The following is a 25,385-nucleotide window of genomic DNA, read 5'->3' on the forward strand; positions in this document are numbered from 1 at the left end:
ATAGTCTTAAGTTATTAATCTTTATATCTCTGCAAGTACTTCTAACTGAATTAATAAACTTTGTGTGTGAGGCATTCTTTATATAGACTACTGATACACTTGATTAAAGCTGAGTGGCCAGTGCTACTATATTATTAATATCATCTGGTATCTTTAACTGTTCATCCAGTTTGATTTGCATGAGCTTATTCAAGTCTTATATAAACAGATTCTTCTTCATCTTTACAAAGTCTTCAAATTCTTTGCTGATTTTTATTATGAGCTCTAGAAATCATTGGCAATAGGCATAATCAATTTCATTCAAACTTTTGCAAAAATCAAAAATTGCTTACCAAGAGTTTCACATGTGATTTGCTAGATCTTCTAGCCTCACATATAGAAATTCTTTAATACCAGTCCAGTTGTTTTTTAATAAATTACCTTTGCAGTGGGTCTCTTAAAGATCTTTCTCAATATAACCAACTTCTGTAAGAGTATATGCAAGAGTATTCTTATTATTCAGTTTGCTTGCATCACAAATAAATTCAATATCTGAGATGAACTGGCAATATTCTGTGTAGATTCCAGTCTGATAGCACTTTGTGTATTGTGATGATCTCAAGATTAACAGACACTTTACAGATATTAGATTGAAGATAGCTATATCAAGAGATTCACTTCACAAGTGCTTTTAAGTATTCTGGAAAGTATTTAACTTCTCTTGCTATTTTATCATTTTCTTTAGTAGTTTGGTCTTCTCACAAAGCTGTTGAATTTTGTTTTTTGATGTTGGGATAGACTCTCTCTCAGAGTTCACAGTGCTTGTTTTATCAACAGTTAAGAGAGATAAGATATCAAGATTGATTATCTCTTTGCAAACTTGAGTTTGTTCTTTAGATAGGTTTTCAGCTGGTGTTTCAGATTTATAAGTTTCAGGGGGTTGGCTTCTTCATGTTGATACCATTATCAGATATCATCAAAGAAGAGTGGCAAAATGTGAGAATTATACATATAGATTAGCATGACAATAAATCTCTAGAAAAAATATATATAAAAAAAAAGTATGTGAGATAAAAGATCTGTATTCTGGCAACTATATATAACTTGTAAACAAGATTACCACTGACTTCCAGCAAGAGATTTGTACAGTGATAGCCTTTTATGTGTGCTTGTGAGCATGTGACTTAGTGTCTTATGAGAACACATGCAGCTTCCAGCAGCTCACAAGCTGAGGCCTCTGGCTCTTGTGAGTGCTGTTTGTCTATGTAAGGGGTTTGTGGCAAATTCTTACATGAGGCAGGGGCTTGAGAGTTTATTCAGAGCTTAATAAAAGAATTTGATCAAATTATCAAGACTTGCAAATATAGAATAGTCAACACCACTATTATAAATATCAGAATATATTTACTACAAATAAGAAAGAGAAGCAAAAATATACAAGATCTAAGCATCAAATTCAGTATAAAGAAGATCTAACTAGAAAAGAGATTGCTGAGCTTGCTATTTCACTTGCTTAATCTGTTGAACTGTTAGAAGAACCAGTTATAGATTATGTAGATTTTTCCAGAATTAGAGATATGAAAGAGCTAAGTGAGTATGATATCTGCAACTGATGGAAGGGAGTCATATATAGAATGTAGAGATTCTCTAACTAGAAGACTGAATGCTGGAGTTTCCATAATCCATGTAAATTATGTGATTCTTATACATTCAGAGTTGAGATCACATGAATATCTCTAAACATCTGATGTTGTTCAATGCTTGATTAGTCTAGATCTATATTTGTAATACTATCTCCCTCTCCAGAGGTCTCAGACTCTAAGATATAGAGCTACTGAAGTGGTTTTTCATATATTATTATAGCTTCTCTATCATTGGTGGAGTATTATAGATTCTTGAATGTGCAAGCTTCTGCATTACTACTACTTGTTTATATAGATATTCTGCATGCATATTACTGCTGGTTGCAGTAGATATTCTTTATTATAAAACAGCAATTATTTTATTACAAAAGTTTAGTATTTTATCATGTACTTATTTCTTTGTTTGTTTGCTTGTCTGGTTGCTATGTCATTTATTATCTGTTGTCATATTATTTATTAACAAGTTGTGAAACTAGAAATCTTAGTGTATTATAATACAGATATAAATAGAGATCTTCTTATTCTTGTTCTTCTCTTCTTCTTCTTCTACTATATCTTGATGAGAGTATTATGATTTCTTCTATACTATTCTTCATTATCATATCTTTTTTGAAGAATTCTGTCTCTGATATTGAAGAGAAGATGTTTCTCTGCTCAGTATATATATATTCAATGTTTATTGATTATTTGAACAAAGCAGAGCTCTGTATATAAGACTCTGAAAAAGAATTTTGTGCTTATTATTTAGAGCATTAAATTTATACTTGTTATAATATAAGAACATCTTCATCTGTTCTTTCTTGTTGATCTGACATGGTTATAGATACCCAAATCTGCTTTTAATGTTGTACATCAGCTCTTATATCTTCAGAAGTATTACTTCTTCAATACTGCAGATTCTTACTGTTCATACAACATAAAATATATAAGCATACTTATATAAGAATTTCATAAGCTCAACTTCAGAGCTATCAAATATTGTTGTTGTCAGACTACTTCTGTTCTTGAAAAATCTTTTATAAAACATTATCATTCTGCATCATATCAATAAACTAAAACTGTAGATCTTGTATTCAAAGCCAGATTTATCAAGAATAGTCTGTCTGAACTTCTTTATTTATCAAGTTTAGTTTGTGCCATCTTATCTTAAGTTAAGAATGAGATTGGAAACATCTGTATCTTGCTTAACTATCTTACTACTTGTTTGACAAGTGAGATAAAGACTCTTTAAGACAGTATAGAAGCTAATCTTATAGATTTTCTTCACTATCTTTATTTGTTTTTAGACTAACTTCTGCTTAGATTAATCTTATATCTTCTATCAACTGTCTAATTAATGCTGTTTCTTCTGGTTTTTATAGTATTATGAAAGCACTTCATTCTTGTTATAATTTTTTATCTGTTATATTTTCTTTCATAACTGCATCTTCTGTTGTAGCTTCATTTATTGTTATATCAAATATATCTGCAACTTCTAAGTTTTGCTCATCTATAGCTAGTTTGTCACTGTCATGGCTGCATCTTGAATACTCTTACAGTACATCTTCTTGCTGTTAACTTCTAGATTTTGTAGACATATTAATCTTTATATTTGTTTTATGTCACATCTATCTTTCTTTCTGTATGTAGATTTGTTCATCTTCTTGTAATTATATTTTTTTCTTAGATAATTCTTAAAAGTCTCTTATGTATTTTCAAGATTTTTCTCAGATTCCCATATTGATTTCTTAATAGAGGATTCTTTTTACTTTACTTAGTAATATCTCTTGCAGTAGTGTGCTTTGTTATTCAAGATCTCATCTACTTCTCACTTATAATAGTTGTCTACCAGTACTGCAGAAGAACATATTAACACCTCACTCATTCTTGTGCAGTACAGTTTTAATAATAAGACATGAAAAATATCATGAATCTGATAGCTTGAAGAGAGCTTTAGTTAATATATATTATTTTCTATAGTCTCTATTACTGAGAAAGATCCATAGTACTTGTCATCTAACTTCTTGCAAGAACATATTATTTGTAAATTTCTTGATAACAATATTACTTTGTCATCAGATACATACACTTTATCTTGACATCTTCAGTTATAGAACTGTGCTTGATTCTCTTTTGCTTTCATCAAATATTCTACCAGATTATTTCTTAATACAGAAATTATTCTCAGTCTTCTGTTAGATATTATCTATATGTTACTATTATTATCAATCAACTTCTGAATCTTGTCTGGTTCTCTAGATTCAAAGCTGTACATTACTTTGAACAGAGATATATGTATTGTAAAGTGTTCTAATCTGTTGTATGCAAATTCTGCATACACAAGCTACTTCTTCTAATTATCTTATCTCTAACTACAACAGATATAAAGATATCCCTCCAAAATCTTGTTCAGTATCTCTATTTGACCATCTGTTTGTGAGTGAAATGCTGTACTAAGTTTTTGTCTAACTTTTATATGAAAATATAGCTCTGACTAGTATTAACTTGTGAAAATAGATTTCCAGTTCAAAATAATATTATTTAAAAATCTAAAGTCTTTAAATACTCTTCTGAATAGAAGATTTACTATCTTTGACATATTAATCTTCTTTTTACATGCAAGAAAACATGCAAGCTTCATAAATTAATTCACAATAATCAAGACTATATTGTATAAATTTCTCTTCTCTTTACTTAAAGAGAGATTTATTATAAAGTTTATGAATATTGAACATCAGAAACTACTAGATATTAGCAATAATGCAAGTAACTTATATAGTTTGTGTGTTGAAGTCTTCTTTTGTTAGCAGGTTTGACATTTGTGTACATATATCTGAACATCTTGTCTTATTAATTACTAATTATATTTTTGCTAAAGCAAGACATACATCTTCACCACACTAAAGTGATCTGTGAATGAGTTATCATAGTGGACTTATAGTAGTTTCTGTCTTAGAGTCAGATTATTAAAGATATAGATTCTATCACTCTTCTTTAAAAGATCTCATTCATCTATTTTCTACTCTGACTGCTGAGATTCTGTCTCAGCAAATCTTACTTATACAGAGAGATCATCTTTCTGTACTTCTAGCAGCAGATTCAACATGCCTATAGTTAATTTATTATAGATCTTTTTGTCTTTCATCATCATATTTATATATATAGAAAATACAGAATCTTCTGTAATTTCTTTATTAAGTCTTTTCAGCATCTCTAGCTGATGCTTTCTGAACTAACTCAATTATCTTAATATCATCAGATCTCTTCTGCACCATCTCTACTTTACTACTTTAAACAGCACAAGCAGCATATACTTGAATATCTTCTTTATTAAAGAAAGTCTCTTTAAATAGATCTCACTCTGAAACACTATTTGTATAATGTTGTTTGAGCATATATATTAGCAGAACAATGTCTTCTTCTAGTTTGATATAATCTAGTCTTTGTAATAATGTGTCAGCTGGATTATACTTCCCAGAACAGTAGAGAATCTTAAAGTTATATGTTTCAAGAATTTCTATTTATCTTATATGTTATTGTTGTGTCATCTTGTTTGTGAATTTTATAAATGAACAAAGATTTACATGATCTGTAATAATCTCTACAGAGTACTTCATTTCTTCTAAGTACTGCCACTAATAAATAAACACTTGAACAATAGTCAGTATCTTCTTATCCAGCATGCTATAAGCTTATTAGATCTGGTCAAACTTGAATAACCAGTAGACAACTGGATGCCACTTATTATCAAACAGCTGTAGTAATATTATATCTGCAGCATGTTCCAAAGCATTCATTTCTAGACATATTCTATATTCAGAATTATAGTGACAGATGACAGATTCTCTAAAGAAGATTACTTTTAATATCCAAAATACTTTTCTGACAGCAGATATCAGAAAGAATAATCTCTTCTTCTGCTTATTTTTACTATCTTTCAAGAGATCTGTCAACAGCACTACAATAACTGAGTACTTTTATATAAATCTCTGATAGAAGTTTACAAAATCTAAAAATATCTGAATATTATGAAAACTTTATGGCAAGAGCTACTTTATAATCATCTGTATCTGCTTTGAGTTCATCTTAATATCTTTGTTATTAATGATATATTCAAGATATAAGATCATTCATTTTTTTGAAAGTGCACTTAGCAAGCTTTACAAATAACTAGTATTCTCTTAGATACTTTATAACTAGTCTAACATGTTTCTTGTGCTCTTTCTCTGAGACAGAGAAAATAAGAATATTATCTAGATAAACTATACAGCATATATCAACCAGGCCTGTCAGTGCTTTATTAATATAGAACTAGAAGATTGCTGGTGTGTTTGATAATTCAAAAGACATAATAAGATACTCAAAACTTTCAAACTTTGTATAAAACATAGTCTTCTATTCATCTTCTTCTTTGATTCTAATCTGGTGGTAGATATTATATAGATCTACCTTAGAAAAGTAGCATGCTTCTGCTAACTAGCTTAATATCTCATCTATCAACAGCAAAGAGTAACAGTTCTTTACTGTAATTGCATTAAGATCATAATAACTAATATAAAGTCTAAGTTCTTCATTAATCTTAAGTACAAATAACACTGGAGTCTCTGTCAGACTTTATAATAAATATATTCAACTCTTGTATAACTTGTTCTTGATATACTCTTATAGAATCTCTGTCTGCTTGGGCAATAGTTTATAGATTAGTATGTATAAGAGCTTACAGCTATATTTAAGAATAATTAAATAATTAATCTTTGTTAATTCTGGCAACTCTGACACTTTATCTTCTGAGAAAATATCTTTATAGTCTCTCAATCACTCAGGTACTTCTGTCAGAACTTGATTGTTGTCTGATATAAAAATAGTATAAGAGAATTCATTATTGATATGCACTACTTAGAGAAATTTATCTGTATTCAGAAGTTCTACTGTTTTCTTTAAGAGTTAATAATATTATATCTTGTTCTTTCAGTTTATAATCAGATTAAAATCTTCTAACCACAGCATGCCTAGAACTATATTTATATTGATCATGTTAATCATCACAAATATATGTCTTACCATTTTTGTAGTTCTTATAAAGTCTATTATAGTGAGTTGAGTCTTGTAGATACTGTATCAAGCAGTCTCAGCTCTGTTCAATATCTTAATGACTCTTATAAGTATCTCTGATTAATTTCAGTCTAATTAGAACACTAGCTTGTAAAAGATACTGTTCACTGTAATATCTGAGTTCAACAGTGCAGCTTGCTCTGTAAGATCATCTGACAGTGTAGTTAGTATGACTGACAGATATATACTGCACCTGCTTGCCTTTTCTATTAAATTAATACTCTGTCTTTCTAATATTTGACCTGGGTCTTGCATAAGCTTTATAATTCTAATCTTTACCCAGTTTTTATTTTTTTTGTCTGTCTGCTGGAACTTGTTGGAGCTGTTTGTACAGAACTTTACTTTATAGTCTGATTAATTATATCTTAGACAGAGCTCTTCATTTATTTATTATTTGTATTTCTCTTCTAATATTTTTGAAAGTGGTTTCATCAGTATCTTCTTTATTGTGAATAATCTTCTTTATTATCTTATTGAAATGCATCTTTTTCTTAAGAGATAGAGATTTTCTGTTTCTTCTTATTTTAATTCTTATTTCACTGACTTTATTTCTTCTTTTCTAGAATAAACTTAATGAGTATTGCTTGTTCTTGTAGTTTCACAACTATTTTTAGTTAGTATTGCAGTTTATTAAGTTCAGCCTGAATAATTAATCTGAGCTTTATCTGTAGAAAGAGTATATAAAAAAATTCATCTGGTAGGCTGTTCAGATCCTGCTTAAGTTTAGTGATGTACATGAAAAATAAAAGTATGAACTGATTTTCTTATTGAACAGTATTATGATAGTACTGCATTGTATCTCAACTGTATATTATTTTGAGTTCAATATTATTCTTACATTATATCTTGAATTTGCTTTATAATATAGATACTTATTCTCTCTTTATCCTCAGTATCTGCCAATGTATCTGAGATTTATTATGAAAATAGCTGGACACTCAATTAATTCTGATTACATTTGGTGTCTTTTGTAATGATTTTCTCAGGCAAAACTGCTGTCTTATTGAAGCTAATTATAATTTGCACTTACCAAGTAATTTATCATAGTAATAAGATATTTTTAGAGATTTTATATTATTAAAATTATCTGACTTCTCTATCAGTTGTGTGTGTAAGAGAAACTCTAAAACTCATTATTTACTATTTTCTGTTTATATTCTATCTGCTTCTGCAGTTTGTATATTTTGTTTATATATATTTGCTAGATTCTTTTGCAGATGTATCTTCTTTTCTTCAAAAATCTTCTTTCTTTAAATTTCAGTTAATATATTAAGAGATGTATCTCTATTGTCTGTATTATCTGCTGATATCTTACTAGTAGTAGCTCCACTACTACTAGCATCTTCATTAATGTTCATCTTCTTTATATTGATGTCTATCTCTGTTGAGTCTGTAATGTGAGGTGTTGTCATGATTTATCTTATAAATCTTGATGGTATTGTACTAACTTAGGCAATTGTATGTTAGAGTATTCAGAATGTTAGAAAAACTGATTATAGATCATGTAGATTTCCCCAGAATTAGAGGTACAAAAGAACTAAGTAAATATGATGCCTGCAACTGATGAGAGAGAGTTGTGTGTAGAATATAGAGGTTCTTTAACTAGAAGACTGAACACTGGAGTTCTTACAATTCATGTAAATTGTGTGATTCTTATATGTTCAGAGTTAAGATTATGTGAATACCCCTGAACATCTGACATCATCTGATGCTTGGTTGATCTAGGTCTATATTTGTAACATGAACAGTCAGTTGTTCAACTCTTTAAGTCTGCAGTCTCAGAGTCTGCATCATATTTGCAGGCAACACCCAGGTGTACAAACTGCCATATTTTAGACTATACAAGAAGAAAAAGCTGTAATCCTATTGCAATATAATTTAATCTATTTAAGGGTTGTTGAGTGTAGATATTTTGGGTTAAATTCTAGTTAGTTGAGATGCCTTAATTTAATCTTTCACTCACTTGTGGATTTCACTTGCTTGTGGTTTACATTAACTAATGTAATTCCCAAGTGAGCTGATCATCCAAGCAAACTGATCACCAAAACCACTGTATCCCAACTAGATAGTTTTGAATTCAAATTATCTCAATGCAACAACACTCAATTAAATTCAATTAAATTACACTTGGTTGAGGACATCTTAATCTTGTATGCCCAAGAGTGCCACAATTACTACAGTGTTGTAGAGCTTGTTAGTATAAAGCAGACTCAGATCATGAGAGATTGCAGAATTAAATAACTATTAGTTCAACAGATGCTACAGGCTCTGCAGACACTGTAGATAAATCTAGAAGACTTTAAATCTCTTTTTATAAGGATTCACTGCAAACCTCTTACACAGATGAACAGCACCTGTAAGAGCCAGAGGCCTCAGCTTGCAAGCTGCTGGAAGTTGCATGTGTTCTTGTGAAGTACTAAGTCACATGCTCACAAGCATATATAAAAGACTGTCACTGCACAAACCTCTTGCTGGAAGCCAGTAGCAATCTTGTTGACAAGTTGTACATAGTTGCCAGAATACAAATCTTTTACCTCACATACTCTTTTTTCATGTATATTCCTTCTAGAGATTCATTGTCATGCTGATCCACATGTACAATTCTCACACTTTTCTAGTTAAATCTCCTGCTTCTTGTTGAATTTGGTGTCTAGATCTCTTATGCTTTTGCTTCTCTATCTTATTCATGTTGAATATATTCTGGTATTGCTTCTTTATAATTGTGGTACTGACCATTCTATATTCACAGGTCTTAATAATTTGGTCAAAATCTTTTACAAAGCTATAGCACTCACTACTAGTAATAATCTTACTAGTAGTGCAGAGTTCTATAGTAAAGCCAGTCTTATTAAAGTTGTATATATTCTCTGGCAGAATTCCATGCTCAGTAATTGTATCTCTCAAGATCTTAAATCAATTTTTTATAATCTGCTGATCTTTGCACTTAGCATAATTATAATTATAGCATCTAGAATAGTGGCTGTGGAGCTCTGGATGGTGTGCCACTAGATTTAATACTCAGTTCTTGTCAATATATGAGAATTGTATGATTAGTGTGACAATGAATCTCTAGAAGAAATATATGTGAAAAAAAAGTACACAAGATAAAAGATTTGTATTCTGGCAACTATGTACAACTTGTAAACAAGATTATCACTGATCTTCAGCAAGAAATTCATACAGTAATAGTCTTTTATATATGCTTATAAACATGTGGCTTAGTGTCTTGTGAGAATATATACAACTCTCAACAGCTTGTGAGTCAAGACTCTTGACTCTTACAGATGTTGATTTATTTATATAAAAAACTTGTGACAAGTTCTTATTGTTACAAATGTAGATCTAGACCAATCAAGCATCAGATAATATCAGATGTTCAGGGGTACTCACATGACCCCAACTCTGAATGTATAAGAATTACACAATGCATACAGATTGTGGAAACCTCAGCATTCAGTCTTCTAGTTAGAGGGTCTCTACATTCTACACACAACTCCCTCTTATTAATTGCAGGTATCAGATCTACTTAGCTCTTTTGTATCTCTTTCTGAGAAAATCTACATAATCTATAATTAGTTCTTCTAACATTCTGAACACTCCAATATACAATTGCCTAAGTCAGTACAATACTATCAAGACTCACAAGATGAACCACAACAGCACTCCACATTACAGATCTGACAGAGATAGATATTAACATGAAGAAAACAAACATTGATAAAGATGCTGGTAGTAGTAGAGCCACCACTAACAAAATACCAGCAAATAATACAGACAACTAGAGTGGTATCTGGTTCCAGGATTTTCTGTCCTGGTCCCAGATTCCTGTCCCAATTCCTGTCCCAAGAACAGGATCAGGTTGAAGCTCAGCTTAATGGAATGGGACTGAGTTGTTTAACAGCATATTGAGACAGTTCTGTGGGAACTGGGATTGGGATGGGATTAGGACTGGAATCAAAATCTAGCTAGTAGAAGAGGCCTGGGACCTGACATGACAAAATGGGATAGAACCAGAATTTTAATATTGTATATGGAACAGGACCAGTAAAGTGTAGAATGGGACCAGAAACTCCAGTTCCATTTATGTTGTCAAAAAGTAACAAAATTTGGTAATGATTCTAACATAATTTTATCAATTTATTCAACTTCAGAAAAGTACTGAAATTTGATAATGCTCTTTGCATAATTGAATTATATTGCAAGCTATTAGCTACTTGAATCTATCTATTGATAACATTGACATATTTTCTGTTTCTCATCTGGATTGAGTAGTGGATTTAGCAGGCTTGCAATCTCTTTCTATACAATCTCTGGAGTATCTTGATCATCTTGATTATCTTGAATGACTTTCTTGGCCAACTTCTCATGCAATATGAGTGCTTTATCTAGCATATGCATCTTATCTCCATGTTTAAGCAGTATGATCTTCTTGATTATAGATGCATGGAGCCACAATTGTCAATAATAACATGTATTCTGAGCAATATTGAAAACCTGTTCTATTCCAATCTCTGTTAAAGATATACTCAGAATGTCTCTTGCCATCTGAGCAACAGTTAGAAAATCAGACTCTAGCATTCTCTACTGTTCCAGAATTGGAGCTTGAGATAATGTCAAATTCTCATCATTTAAATATTGCTTCATTTCATTTTGGAAATTTGCTTGTCTTTAATAGAGTCTCTCAAAAATTATTTGCTCAATATTCTAGAGAAGTTAGCAGAGAAGAAATCAGAATAATACTTATAACAAATATACATCATTCACATCAAGTATTACTTCTCTTGGCTGTTCATATTTCTCATAATACTTTTTGTAAAATCTCAAAATATATTGTTGGTATGTTTCATGCTCATCACTGGCCCAATTCTCTGAATCATATGCTTTTATGTGATGTGATAGATGGAGAGCAGCAGCTACAGCTAGCAGCTCACTCTTTGGATGCTTAGTATCACTATAGTATTTCTGGAATTTCAAGTTGGCAGCTTTGATAGCTTCTTGAATATTTTCTCTTGTTATTAACTGTTGGGTCTTGTTCTTCTCTTTTTCTAAATACTGGAAAAGATAATTGTATATTGTTCATATCAGATAAATTGTTGAATCTGTTGTTTTGAACAGTATCTTGATAAATCAACTGAATAACTGTAACAGTTCAACTATATACTTTAGCTGCTTCCAGTCATGGTTCAATAAGTGAAGTCTTTGGTATTTTGGTGATGAGTTCTAAATCTATAAGTTCACAGCTTGTTGAAGCAACAAGACATAAACACACATCTTATAGATGGAATTCCATCTTGTGCAAACATCTTAGATTATCTTGCACTGGTTCTCTTGTTAATATTCTTGAAAATGTGCAGCAAGTTGAGAGGAGATATTGGTTGCATTGATAATAAGACAAATCTATTATCAAGCAAAGATTAGTAAATCAACTCAAGTATATCAAGACTGTTACCAAATTTTGTTACCTTTCTAAGAGTATTTGCAAATATGTCTGTTGATGCTAGATCATCAGTAATTGAGCTCTTATCAAAGATAGTGGATAGAGTATCATTGTCTGGCTGAATCTTGAGATTGCAAACCAGCTCTCAAATCACAAGTTGAATTATATAAGCAAGACAGAGTATTGTTTTACTCTCTGCATCTTAATCAGTTATCTTGTTCAACTGCTACAATGCTGATCTTAACTGATGTATAAGATGTGCTTGTATAATACTATTATTTGATATATTGTTACTTGTAATTGCAAGAAGATTACTCTCAAGTCTCTATACTGCTAGTGATTATTGAAGAATCTCTGCTATATTCTTGCCAGTATAAGTACTCTTTAAACTTTTAAAACTCAGTAAATGCTCATGGTACTCTCAATTCTTTGTAATGTAATAACCATTAATTGTCATAAAGACAAGGTTATTGGGACTTGTCCAATTATTCACTGCCAGAGATATCTTGATTATTGAATTATAATTAAAGAGAAGATTTCAGAATAGCTGATTGTACATATTATTTATAACCTGATATAATGTTTCTTGTATGAATATCTGTAAAGCCATTGCAGGATTGAGCATGGTTATTAATATGCAGAAAGCTAGATTCTCAATAGCATGAAATAAGAGATTTAAGAATATTAATGTTTGCACAAGCTGCTGGAGAAAATTATCTTAATTATATTCAGAAACAAGCAGATCTGAATCTGTTCAAGAACACTTCAGAAACTGTTACTAAGATATCAGAACTGTTACTAAAATTTATTATATTTGGGAAATTAGAATCCATGATTTATTATCATGTTAATCAGAATATTACTCTATCTGTTATCAGTTTTTGTACAATCTTTGCTTATTAAATGCTTCTTCAGACCACTTGTACTGTTTCAAGAAAAATTTGAATGACTGAGAAAGATTTAGCAATGCTTGTAAATTATCTCTGAAGTGCTCTTAGAATGCTCTGTCATCTGATTAAATTTTGACCAAAAATCAGAATGATGTTGCTTTATCTTTCAGTTAGAGTCACCATACTTCTTATCATTAATTAACTGAGCAGCTTCAGTAGTCAATCACCAAGTAACAAACAACTTATAATGCAGCTTCTTTCACAATACAAATTGTTTTTTTCTATATTGAACTATGGTCAATTCTGAAGAAATCTCTGTAGATTTTGCTTGTTTGCTGACTTCAGTTATTAGATTTTTCTTTTTTTTTTTTTTTTTTTTAATAATTAAATTGATTTTTCTCTAAGTTCTGTCTTAGTTAAAAAAGTAACAAAATGTGGTCAGAGCTCACACAAAATTTGATAATCTCTAGATAGTTAGTCTTATTTTACTCTGTAAGTACAGTAACTAACTACAAAATCTTCTTCTTCTACAAAATGAAACATTCTTCTTCAGGAAAATAAAATATTTTGCCAATTTAATAGCACTCTATTCTTAAATTAATATGAAAAAAGAACTAAAAATCAAACTTTCTTCTCTAGATATTAATAATTCAATCATTCTCTATCTCATTGTTCTTCTCATCATTCTTATTAGAGAACACCACAATCTTAAAATTATCTTTCTTCATCTTTTCTGGAGCAGATAGACTGTTGTTGTCTTTACTCAGACTCTGTAATTAGCTCAGAAATTCTCTCATCTTCTTCTCAACCCTCTCTCTCAATATACTGACTGCAGCAAGATAATCATGACCATGAGCCATGATCTTAATCTCAAGTCTGGCTATCATTTGGCAGAATCAGATCTCTTTATATACAGCAATAGAATGCTGTATCTGACTTGTTTTAGTCTAAATATATCAGAATTATTATTAAATTTTATTACTTTTGGATTCTATCTTTTTTTTCTGCTGAGCTTCATTCTTGATCTCTGTAATCTCTTCTTAGCAATACTTCTTCTCTTTCTTTCTCTTCTTTTACTGAGAGATTATAAGCTGGTGCTTATAGTACTTCTTTAACTTGCTCTTGGCAAATTACTTGATTATTAACTCTTCAATAACTTTATCTTTAATTATCTTGTGATTCTTCTTGCTGCTATTCTGCCTGCAATGAATATTAATATAATTCAGCACAAACTACTGAGAGTGCATACCACTCATATTTTGCTTGAATTCTCTTCAGCATGTTATAATGTGCCTTGTGATCTGTCTCTTCTGTCTTGAATATATCTTTTTAATAGACTTTCAAGGCCTGGTGGTGCTCTTATGCTATACAGGTCTTCTCTCTTATTGAATATTGTTTTGGCCCCATCTTCACAATTGTATGCAATGAGTTGAATTGCTGGCTACAGAATAATGAGATTATAGAATATATTAATCAAGTACTTGCATAAAATGGTTACTATACATATTGTTTACATTCTACAAACATGTTGCTATAGGCAAGCTCAACACATTGTTGCTATACTGGCTACAGAATAATAAGATTATAAAGTGTATTGACCAAGTACTATAGAATGATTACTATACACATTATTTACATTCTACAGGCATGTTGCTATGAGCAAGATCAACATATTGTTGCTATGCTAGCTACAGAATAATAATATCAGATCAGTCTCTCTTTTCTTCTCTTTCTCTTTCTCTTTCTCTTTTTCTTCTTTCTCTTCAGAGCTAACATTAATGATTCTCTTCCTCTCTCTCTCACTATCTTTTTATTTACTGTACTTCAACATTCACATGTATAACAAACATATACTGCAACAAAATAAGTCATATTAAGAGATGAGTGCTTGCAGAATACTGCTCTGGCACACATTATTTACTGATAAGATGTTAGTTTTTCTCATGCATGTCCATTTTTGTACAGCTGGAGAGAAGCAGCACAAGACCATATTGAAAGAATGGGCCCTGAAGAAGAGCAATTAATGTAAAGTTAATAAAGATGTTGATCTGGCTAACTTTAATCAGAAGAATCTCCACCCCTGCCTCTCTGTTTAAAATTGGAAGGCCAGCACTTGTATGTCAAAAAGTAATGATTTTTAGTAACAGTCTTAATACTAATTGATGAAAATAGATGCCATCAAGAAAATCCACCACTTTCAGAGCTCTATCAAGCTAATCTTGCCAGTGGTCTTATTTCAGTAATTGGTTCAGAAAATTACTTTGTTCTGTTATCAAGAATATGAATATTGCTGGCAATATACTGTTATTAAGTTACTTCAGAAGATAGCTAAAGTAATCTTGTACACTTTATTTAAGTGTAAGTCATTCTTAGCAATGGCACCAATAATTATACTGAGTAATATAGACTCTGTTATGGCAATGGCACACTGTAAGCATATTATGATCAACACCAATAATATAAAGCTTGTTCTTGATATCAGTATCAAAATCAGGTCAAACTATTTCAGTCTAATTGATGCATTTGATTGCCCTGCCCCTGCTACCACCACTCACCACCTGTGTGCTGCTCCTGCCCTACCAACTACCACTGCCATCACTCCACCACCACCACCATCACCCATCACCACCTTCCTGCCTTTCCCTGGTGCTGTCAGGGTCTCCACCCATCAAATAACAGGTATTAGAGCTCCTGTTCAGTTCACAAAGCCAGTTCTGGAGAAGCAGAAGAAGAAGAAGGAGAAGAAGAAGAAGAAAAAGAAGAAGAAGAAGTGAAAGAAGAAGAAGAAGAGAGAGAAGAAGAATAATAATGATGATGAAGATGATAATAATAATAATTAACTTATCATTTAGACAGTTCCTGTTTGTTTACTAGCTTCAGTTATTAGTTAATTTTAATACTTTGTTTCTTTTGACAATCAAATTGATTTTTCTATGGGTTCTACCTTCATCAAAAAAGTAACAAAATTTGGTAACAGTTCACACAAAATTTGATCAGTTTGACTCTTTCCTATAAATTTGACATGATGGGACTGGGAATTCTGATCTCATCCTGGTCTCACTATGGACCCAGCTGGGATAGAAAATGGGAGTCTACCATCTCTGCTGGGATGGAATGTGGGACATAATTTTCTATTTGAGAATGGGACCAGGAAATAATTTCTGGAATAGAGATGGGAACAGGATCTCAAGCTCTTGAGTGGGATGGGACATGAGACTGAGATTTCATATTTGGGATTCCAGCTGTTTCTAAATTTGGGACCAGAACCAGGTTCAATGGGAAATGGGATCCCATCCTGGTCCCAAATACCAGCCTACAGACAACAGAGATGTACTTCTCAATACATCAGATAAAACTCAAAGAAAAGAGATCTTTAAAGAAAAAAAACACATCTACAAAAGAATCTAGCAGACATACATGAATAAAATAAAATATACAGACTGCAAAAGCAGATTAAATATAAATAAAAACTAGCAAACAATAATTTTCTCTTAGAGTTTCTCTTACACATATAATCAACAGAGAAGTCAGATAATTTTAAAAATGTGAAGTTTTTAAAGATATCTTATTATCATGATAAATTACTTAGCAAGTGCAAATTATAATTAGCTTCAATAAGACAGCAATTTCATCTGAGGAAATTACTACAAAAAATATCAGATGTAGTTAGAATTAATTAAGTATTCAGTTATTTTCATGATAAACTTCAGATGTATTAGCAAATGCTGGGGATAGAAAAAGAACAACTACTTATATTATAGAACAAATTCAAGATGTGGTGTAAAAACAACATTAAATCTGAGATAACTCATAGTTAAGACATAATGCAGCATTATCATGATATCATTCAATAAGAGAACTAATTCATACTCTTATTTTTCATATATATTACTGAACTTGAACAGAATTTGAACAGTCTATCAGATAAATTCTTTCACATACTCTTTCTACAGATTATTATTATTATTATTATTATTTATTATAGTCTTATGCAGTCAGTGACTATGAAGACTACCTAACAGCTTCTCTGTTAGGATTTACTTAGTATACATTGTAGAAACTGAATAAAGGAAAAAATTCAAAGTATTTCAAGACAATATGAGATGTTCTTTCTCCACAAAAGTCAAATAGCAGATAGAGCATAATATTAATTTTAAAGAAAAATAATAATTCTTGTAGCAATGTGATACAAATCAAAAAGAAATAAAATTAGCATATTTGAGAAAGCCACTGTCTAGTAGCTATTCCAGTATATTTCAGAAATAAAACTAGCTATTTTAAGCCTAATTCAGTTTCAAAAATAAAATTTAAAGATAGTTAAGAAATATCAAGTTCTTGTTGAATTTTTCTTCTTTCAGTATAATAAGCTAAGCAGTCTAATAGTAGATGCTTTGGATTTTCAACACAATTACAGAAATAGCATAAATTAGAAGAGTAGTATTAGGAGAACTGGTCATAGGTCACATAGGTTTATCTGAGCTTGTATGCTTTTCCCACACAAAATTGTTAGTCATGTGACCAGAGGGTTGCTTTTTATTTGGACGGATAGATCATTCTTAGATAGACGAGTCAGACAAGAATGAATATTTCGTCTCCCTACTACGGAGTAGATCGCATCTAGTTTGACAACACCCCATACCACCTGCACGCCTTCCGACTGGTAGAATTGAAGCCAACCCGCCCAGCCGACGTTTCACCAGATGCCGCTCCGGTTACGTACGCAACACCCGCTGATTGGCCGCCCAGCAGGTCCCCACCCAGGCTAAGCTTTTCCCGTGACGGATGAGCTGAGGCTTGACCAATGGCTGGTGTGGCTGAGGCCCCGCTTATCCCCGTGGCTGCCAGCTGGGATACCTTGGTATGCCTTTTTGTCGAAAATAATGCGGGTTCACCGTGTCTGTCATTGCGATGTGCTCTGCTTAAAAAAAAAAAACGAGGTGCCCAGGACATTGCCTGCCCCTCTCCCCCCTTTGTCTCCCGTACAGCTTTCTTCCTGTCTCCCCGATCCCATGCCGGTCTTTCCCGGCACTCTCTCGTTCTTCCAGGTTCACTGGTTGTTTTTGAGGCCTCCTACATCAGGTTTACTCCTCTAGTTGAAGCAAATCGTATGGCTTCAGCCCATCATAATGCTGTTCGCTCCAGGCAAGCGTCTCATAGCTCAGCTTCGGCCGTGGAGGAAACAATGGATCACGACTCTCCTGCTGGGGGTTTTGATGACACGCCCATTCCCGATGCTCCGCCTGGGTTCACCCTCAAATTCACCATTCATCGAGCCCAGAATCTCCCTTTGGGCGACTTTGGCTCCATGTCCTCAGACCCTTATGTACTTTTGATTCTCAACACGGATCTGGCCCGCCGCCACCCCCAGGATCCTGATATAACTTTTCGCACCCCTACCATCAGGAAGGATATCAATCCGGTTTGGAACTGCGAGTGGATCGTCGCCAACGTACCGGCGTCTGGGTTCCACCTGAAGTGCCGGGTATATGATGAGGATTTTGCCGACCACGACGATAGACTGGGTACCGCATACATCGACGTCGATGGCATCGATGAGAATTGGAGCGGCTTCAAAGAACAGCATTTTAAGGTTAGGAAAAAGACTGGCAGTAATAGGGCGTATTTGCTACGGTCCATAGCAGCAACCTGCTCCAAGAACTTCAGCGTTAAAGGAGAGCTTATCGTCAGCGTCGAATGTCTGGGTAAGACCCCAGGCGATCAAGGCGGACATATGTATACCATCGGCCCCAACTATTGGACCCGTCATTTTTCTCCCATGATTGGGAGGTTGGTGGGAACAAAGGATTCCGTCCAACCGGGGACAGGCAAAAAACCTATCACCAAATATAAGTAAGTGCTCAACATCCTAGTGAGCATTTCTTTCTGAGGAGGTATTGACTGTTTCTATCGGCAGCTTTCAAGCAATTCAAATTCAGTTGACGGGACCAGTACCTTGGAGACTGTATCATCGATATGTCGAATTTAAACCGTTTGTTGCCGGGATGTTTAACGGCCAGAGTATACGTGGACGCCTCCTGAACCACGCCCTGCACCATCAACACGCTAGAATATACAATTTCGATCGATCCACCATGCATGGCATGTTCCCCTCGCCATGTATCGAACTCGCGCAGCAGTTCCTGGAGTTTGTGCACTACGATCAAGGCGGTAGAATTTTCACTTATGTCCTCACATTGGATGGGCAGTGGCGGTTTACCGAAACAGGAAAAGAATTCGGAATCGACTTACTGAGCAAACACACTATGCATAGTGATGTATCTATATATATCGCTTATTCTGGCGAGTTCTTCGTCCGTCGAGTACATCATCACCACCACCACCACCATCACAATCGCCGTCACAGTCATAAAGAGAAAGCCATTGATTCAATTGTGCCTGATGGTGGAAACAAACAAACCGATGCAGCTCCTAACAGATCACAAGATTCTGTGATTGTTTCAATTGACCCTGCAGATTATGAGCTTGTAATAGACAATGATAGCGGAACATACCGACCAAATGCATCTCTGCTGCCATTACTGAAGGAGTTCTTGGAGAAAAATTTGCCAGGACTTAAGATAACCACCCTGGATTGCCAAAAAGATGCAGAGGAAATGAATAAATTGAAAGAAGAGCAAAGAGAGCGGAAGAAAGCTACCGGCAGGCACATTGCGTATCTCCAACGACGAGTAAGCTCGTCATCATCGTCAATCTCGAGCTCTGATGAGGAAGAGCTCGAGCAACGAATGGGCCAAGCGCCAAAACATAAGAACCCACTTGCCCAAAAGCTTCACTGGATGATGGACCCCAAAGCGAGATATAAAGAGTGGGTGGTTACGGGCCATGTAGGCCGATCCCCTGTGGCACATGAACATTTTCAATCCTGGCCGATGGATACACAACATCACCCCGAAACTGGAGAAGCGTCCCGGCCCGCACAGCCGCCCCAGCCCGCAAATAATTGATAATAAAGACCGAGAGTTTGAATTGTGGTGGCTATGTGCTTCCATATTTGAAGTATCTCTGGAAGATGAGTTGTGTGTGGATTTCGACAACTCATGGCGAGGAGTTTGGGTTTGGTTAGTTAGGATGCCGATGCGAAAAAGCGACACGGATAGTATTTTTGGCCTCGAGAAACTCACAGAAATTCCAAAACAAGAATGACTGAAGGATAGTGATAACTACTTGTACGTAATCTAATTTTTTTCTTTTCTTTTCTTTTCTCCTCTTTTTTTTCTTTTTTTCTTTTTTTTTTTCCCGCCCCCTAGTAGCACAGTTCCCAATCTCACTGTACCGTACAGAGTACAAAGTATCATCTCAATGTGTAATGTTTACCGCGAAAGGAACACAAGTTAATTCCTGATGTAAGGAGAAATAAGCATAGTTAATAATACCGTTTTATTGTGTAGTCTGTATTTCACAAGGCGATCAACTGTATGCTGCGGCGGGAATGAAGTTCAGCTGCTGTTCATGTAACTCGAGTAGCAATCTGTTGGTTGGCTGCTTCAATTTTCAGACCAGCATTCCGTCGTCCCAAGACTGGCTGTGCCCTCGCATGGGGTTCTGAAAAGTACCACCTCTGCTGAATGAAAATGCTTAATTAGCTTGCCTGAAATGATAGTCTGTTAAGCAACGGAGGACTCTGTTAATTCATATTTACTCTGTCGCCTGGAGGATTCAACCTCGTGATGCGAAACTTGACAAGGGTCAGGTCCACCACATCAAGCAACAACCCTTAGCCTTGGTGCTCTATTTCTTGCAGAACATTTTCAAACGGCTGTCCAGATAGCTGCATGTGACCTTCAGAATCTTTTTCTTTTCATGGTCAGATAGTTAAATACTTCTCTTGCCATCCGGCTCCCCTTTCGTCAACAAAGGTAGTTCAGTTCTTCATTGTCTAGAACGCGTTTCTTATAAAGCTTGTGGTTGTTCCTGTTGACGCCGACCTGGCCAGCCACTCCAGATACACCACCACATTTGCTTGACCGGCACAATTTTGTATCTGGTTTGTTCACTCCTGGCATGCTCATTCTATCTGCAGGTCCATAAAGGGCTTGTTAGTTCTTGGACGTCGTTATGGGGAATATTAGCAGCAGACCTGATGACCCCGCTGCCCTGTATCTCAAGGATCAAACAAAATGTGAGGCTCCAGCTCTTGCAACCCTTCATTGCGTTACATCTTCATAAGCTGACTGATTTCTCTTCTTCTGTATGCAGTGACAATAGCCTCACTCACAATCACAAATTATCGCGGGCATGCTATTCTACATATTGGTCCCAATGGCTTCCCCGCAACTCGCGTCACGGCAAAGAGAGACACAGGGGATGACACACCAATTGAATTTGTCCTTGTATGTTTGAATGAGAAAATTCTATCCATAGTCATCTTTCCAGGAGATTTCCTTCCAGTGCTAACTCGTGTTCTGCATGCAGGATCCAGACTCCACGACAACCAGCCAACCCTCTTTCCTCTTACGCCTATCAAATGAAGATGAATTGACGTTCAAATTTTCATTCATTATCCGACAAACCCAGATCCCTCCAGTTACTACCTCAACCATAAATGGAGTCGCGAGCACATTGCCTGAAGCTATTGATACAACACTGAAGGGAGTCACATTTGCGCATGCTTCAAACTCAAAAGAATTGGACAACCTCATCACGCGAGAATTCCACGCCAATCCAAATCTTCAAAACAACTCAAACGTCCAGCATGTTGGTACATTTTCAACTGAGGGCAGCCCTTCGATACAGTTTGACTGGTCTTGGAAATGGAAGCCACCCAAACGGGCAGAAGATAGAGGTGGTGGCTGGAGAAACTGCTGTAGTTTTCTTGACTACGATGAACGAACGAATAGGTTGAACACGCTTGCGACGTTTACCTTTTGGGTTCAAAACGCGACTCGACCGTTGTCAAGTCCCGTAGTGCTGTCGCCGCGGCTTGAGTTGGCTGTTCCACCACGTAACCGCACCGTTTCTTCACAATCAGTAATGTCGAAGGGGAGTGAGCTGGAGGCGCTGGGTGATGTACCCCAATCGCCAATCGAGACTGAAAGCCTACTAGGCGGTGCTGCGCCCGCAGTGCCAGTGAAGTTAGACATCTGTCAACGTCCTGGAGAGGATATGAGCGCAGTAGAAGACGGTCCGCTTTTCCGCGCGACGATGAAAGCCCTTGAACAAAAAACAGGAAACATGCGAACTAAGATGAAGAAACTTCTGAAAAAAGCCGAAGCGGTGCATCAAAGACAGGTTGCTTACAATGAATCTGTCAGCGCATTCATTATTGCCCTCAACGAAGCATCGACTTCCAACGCCAATGCAATTCAGCCAGCTCTGGAACATTATTTCGACAAGATCGCAAAGGAAATCTTGATTTGGGAGCAACAGAATTCGACGAATCTTCAGAAGCTGATCATTGACCCGCTCACTAGACTGTACAACAACGATATAAAGCAGGCTGAGTCGAAGAAAAAAGATTTTGAGGATGAGAGTAGAGATTATTATGCCTATGTTGGACGCTATTTGGGACAGCGTCAGGACTCGCTTAAGGAGAAGAAAAGAGCAGAAAGCGATTCAAAATACCAAACAAAGCGGAGAAACTTCGAGCTAAAGCGATTCGACTACTCTTCTTTCATGCAAGACCTTCACGGGGGCCGGAAAGAGCAAGAGGTGCTGTCTCATCTCACTAAGTATGCCGACATCCAAGCCCGAAGTTACCTTTCTACGGCAAAGAAAGTCGAGGAAATGCTTCCACAGCTTCAGGCGTTGATACACGAGGTTTCTGAAGTTGATAAAGAGTTCCAGTTTCAGCGAACAGAGCGTGAGGAGAAGCGGAGAGCTCTAGAGCAAAGCACTAAGAAATATATCGAACCTGAGGGCGTTCAAAATAGCAGCGCGCCACCCACCACCCCCAACACTGCTCCCTGTACCTCTGATTCCGAATTGGGTCGCGCAGATAGCACCGGCTCTCAGGCCAGAGGACCAGTTAGCAACAGAGGCTCCTTCTCTTCGTCTTCCAACACCACAGCTGCTGCGATGACACCCTCTGGCCAGAATCGGTTCAAAGGAATTCGTGATTTGGAAGAACGTGACCACTCAAACACCAGCATGGATAAAGCGAATATGCAGCAGAAGAAAGAGGGGTTATTGTGGGCGTTGTCTCGTCCCGGTTCACACATTGACCCAAAGGGGATAAACAAACAAGCTTGGCATAAGTAAGCCCCCCCCCTCTACTCAGGCTGGTGCGTGGAGAACATGGAAGAATCACACTTTTAGATGAGGTTTCATGGGTGTCCTGAGACAAATAGGCTAATATTGATTGTCTAGGTTTTGGATTGTCTTGGATCAGGGGAAGCTTTCGGAATACAGCAATTGGAAACAGAAACTAGATCTACACATGGATCCTATAGACTTACGGATGGCATCTGTTCGAGAAGCGAGGAACGCGGAGCGGCGATTTTGTTTTGAAGTCATCACGCCTCAGTTTAAGAGAATTTACCAAGCTACATCTGAAGAGGATATGGGAAATTGGATTATGGCGATTAACAATGCTTTGCAAAGCGCTGTCGAGTCCGGACGAGGTGTTCCCCCACCACCCACTTCAGATGGGGGGTCCCGTAAGGATATTGGGTCTGCCTTAATGGGCAAAACCACTTCATCATCCAACACAAGCAACGTGAGCCGAAGAACGACTGTTGGTGCCCGCCCAAGTTACGTTCGGAATGACAGCAGCTATGAGGATAATCCATCCAAGTTACTCCAGGTCATTCGGGAAGCGGATCAGGGAAATAACTGGTGCGCTGACTGCAATTCAGCATCGAAGGTTGAATGGGTTTCCATTAATCTTGGAATCGTGCTTTGCATCGAATGCAGTGGTATTCACAGATCTCTTGGGACTCATATTTCCAAGATCCGCTCCCTTACGCTAGATATTCACTCGTTTTCTAATGACATTGTCGAGATATTGTTGCAGATTGGGAATAGGGTCAGCAATATGATATGGGAAGCCACCTTGAATCCAACCCACAAACCAACAGCACAATCGTCTCGCGACCAGCGGTTGAAGTTCATTACGGCAAAGTACAGCGAAAGAGCATTTGTGCGCCCGTTATCATCTACGCTTTCGCGCTATGGAACAGCAGATGAGACACTTCTCGCTTCTATCAAACAAAATGATATTCAAGGCGTCCTTTATGGCATTGCCCTGAGGGCAAGTCCCAATGCAACTGATCGGTCGCGAAACACCCATGCGGTGTTCTTGGCCCTGGCAGCCGCCGATCCCGCGTCTCCGTCGCAGTCAATGACCTCAATCTCCACCTGGACAAAATCCGCGCCCCATCCCCCAACAGGCATTAAAGCGATTCCTTTCCCAATCGCAGAGCTCCTGGTTCAAAATGGAGCAGATATCCCTGCTGAGATGCCGGCGATCCCACTATCACCAGCTGCGCAACTATATGTCAACCAGCGGACAGGAAGAGCTTTGGGAAGCGGTAACCCGACGGCGAGTCCTGGAGGCGATACGCTGAGCGCATTACCGACAATCCGCGATTTTGGGAGTGGAGGTAACGGCCTTATGCCTTCCCCGGCCGAGATGAATAACAAGGAACGGGAAAGGCTGCATAAACGCGGGAGTGCCGGAGCCCGGTTTGCGGGGAAAGTGACTTCATTCGGAAGTTAAATTTGCTTTCCTTATCAGATGTTTTCTACACGATAATGTTTTCGATGGCAATAATGACTACGACTGTATGCTGGGCGGGAACTTGAACGGCTTGCACTTCCCGGTGGGTTTGGAAGGCATTGCTGGACCCTTTCCACTTGATTTTTATGCTTCTTAATTCTTAAGGATGAAGGCCTCAGTGTTAACTTTAGTCCTTTATCTCCTTTTCATTCTTCTTGCCGCTACTCATGGCAGCTAGCCATGAAGATCCCAAAAGTGGCCCTTTGCTTTCTTCCTCTATTCCGCTATGTTGTTATAATTTCTCCTCCTTGTACTGTGAAGCGAGCCAAGCTCTGCGAATGACCCTGGACCAGTTTTATCCTTTCATGATTCTTTTGCCATCATTTTTCTACAACTCCAAGTGTGTGTATGGGTTAATAATAAATAATGATGATAATGACTCATTTGTCTTGTAGCTTCACCATAGCATCCATATCTTGCAAAACCACGCCCATGTAGCCAGGCTTTCTGCATTTACTTGATGGTTAGGCACCAATGATGCATCAGACTCAAGATGTGAATCTTGATAAGATCTGATGTGAGGCATTAACAGAAAGAGACAAAGATAAATGTATTTGTTCAAGAATCTGTCTGATGCCATGTGTTTATGGGGTTGTGGTTACTCCCGT

At 36.1% G+C, this 25,385-nt stretch overlaps 3 protein-coding genes across 3 annotated transcripts; all 3 read left to right on the plus strand.

Moving 5' to 3' along the window:
• Positions 1-15,039: 15,039 nt before the first annotated feature.
• On the plus strand, positions 15,040-15,814 carry CIMG_13331 (uncharacterized protein; the record flags this gene model as incomplete). Its single annotated transcript, XM_001240317.2, has 4 exons — positions 15,040-15,065; positions 15,213-15,279; positions 15,362-15,398; positions 15,447-15,814. 4 exons carry the CDS (start codon positions 15,040-15,042, stop codon positions 15,812-15,814), a joined length of 498 nt encoding a protein of 165 aa, XP_001240318.2.
• Positions 15,815-17,931: 2,117 nt separating this feature from the next.
• CIMG_07480 (C2 domain-containing protein) lies at positions 17,932-20,383 on the plus strand. Its single transcript, XM_001240316.2, has 2 exons — positions 17,932-18,890; positions 18,955-20,383. Exons 1-2 carry the CDS (start codon positions 18,148-18,150, stop codon positions 20,003-20,005), a joined length of 1,794 nt encoding a protein of 597 aa, XP_001240317.2. The 5' UTR covers positions 17,932-18,147; the 3' UTR covers positions 20,006-20,383.
• A 191-nt stretch (positions 20,384-20,574) lies between these two features.
• Positions 20,575-25,173, plus strand: CIMG_07479 (ARF GTPase activator). Its single transcript, XM_001240315.2, has 4 exons — positions 20,575-21,180; positions 21,258-21,391; positions 21,474-23,254; positions 23,367-25,173. The coding sequence occupies exons 1-4, from the start codon at positions 21,117-21,119 to the stop codon at positions 24,715-24,717; spliced, it is 3,330 nt and encodes a 1,109-aa protein (XP_001240316.1). The 5' UTR covers positions 20,575-21,116; the 3' UTR covers positions 24,718-25,173.
• The last annotated feature ends 212 nt before the right edge of the window (positions 25,174-25,385 follow it).

The sequence above is a fragment of the Coccidioides immitis genome (genome assembly GCF_000149335.2).
Source record: "Coccidioides immitis RS genomic scaffold supercont3.3, whole genome shotgun sequence".
Classification (NCBI taxonomy): Eukaryota; Fungi; Ascomycota; class Eurotiomycetes; order Onygenales; family Onygenaceae; genus Coccidioides; species Coccidioides immitis.

What these genes read in the sequence shown, in the direction of transcription:
- CIMG_07480 (XM_001240316.2), top strand. Translation starts at nt 18,148, where the DNA reads ATGGCTTCAGCCCATCATAATGCTGTTCGCTCCAGGCAAGCGTCTCAT. An exon ending in AAACCTATCACCAAATATAA is followed by an intron (nt 18,891 to 18,954) that starts GTAAGTGCTCAA and finishes TTCTATCGGCAG; the next exon opens with CTTTCAAGCAATTCAAATTC.
- CIMG_07479 (XM_001240315.2), top strand. Translation starts at nt 21,117, where the DNA reads ATGGGGAATATTAGCAGCAGACCTGATGACCCCGCTGCCCTGTATCTC. An exon ending in TCTCAAGGATCAAACAAAAT is followed by an intron (nt 21,181 to 21,257) that starts GTGAGGCTCCAG and finishes TTCTGTATGCAG; the next exon opens with TGACAATAGCCTCACTCACA. An exon ending in AACAAACAAGCTTGGCATAA is followed by an intron (nt 23,255 to 23,366) that starts GTAAGCCCCCCC and finishes TTGATTGTCTAG; the next exon opens with GTTTTGGATTGTCTTGGATC.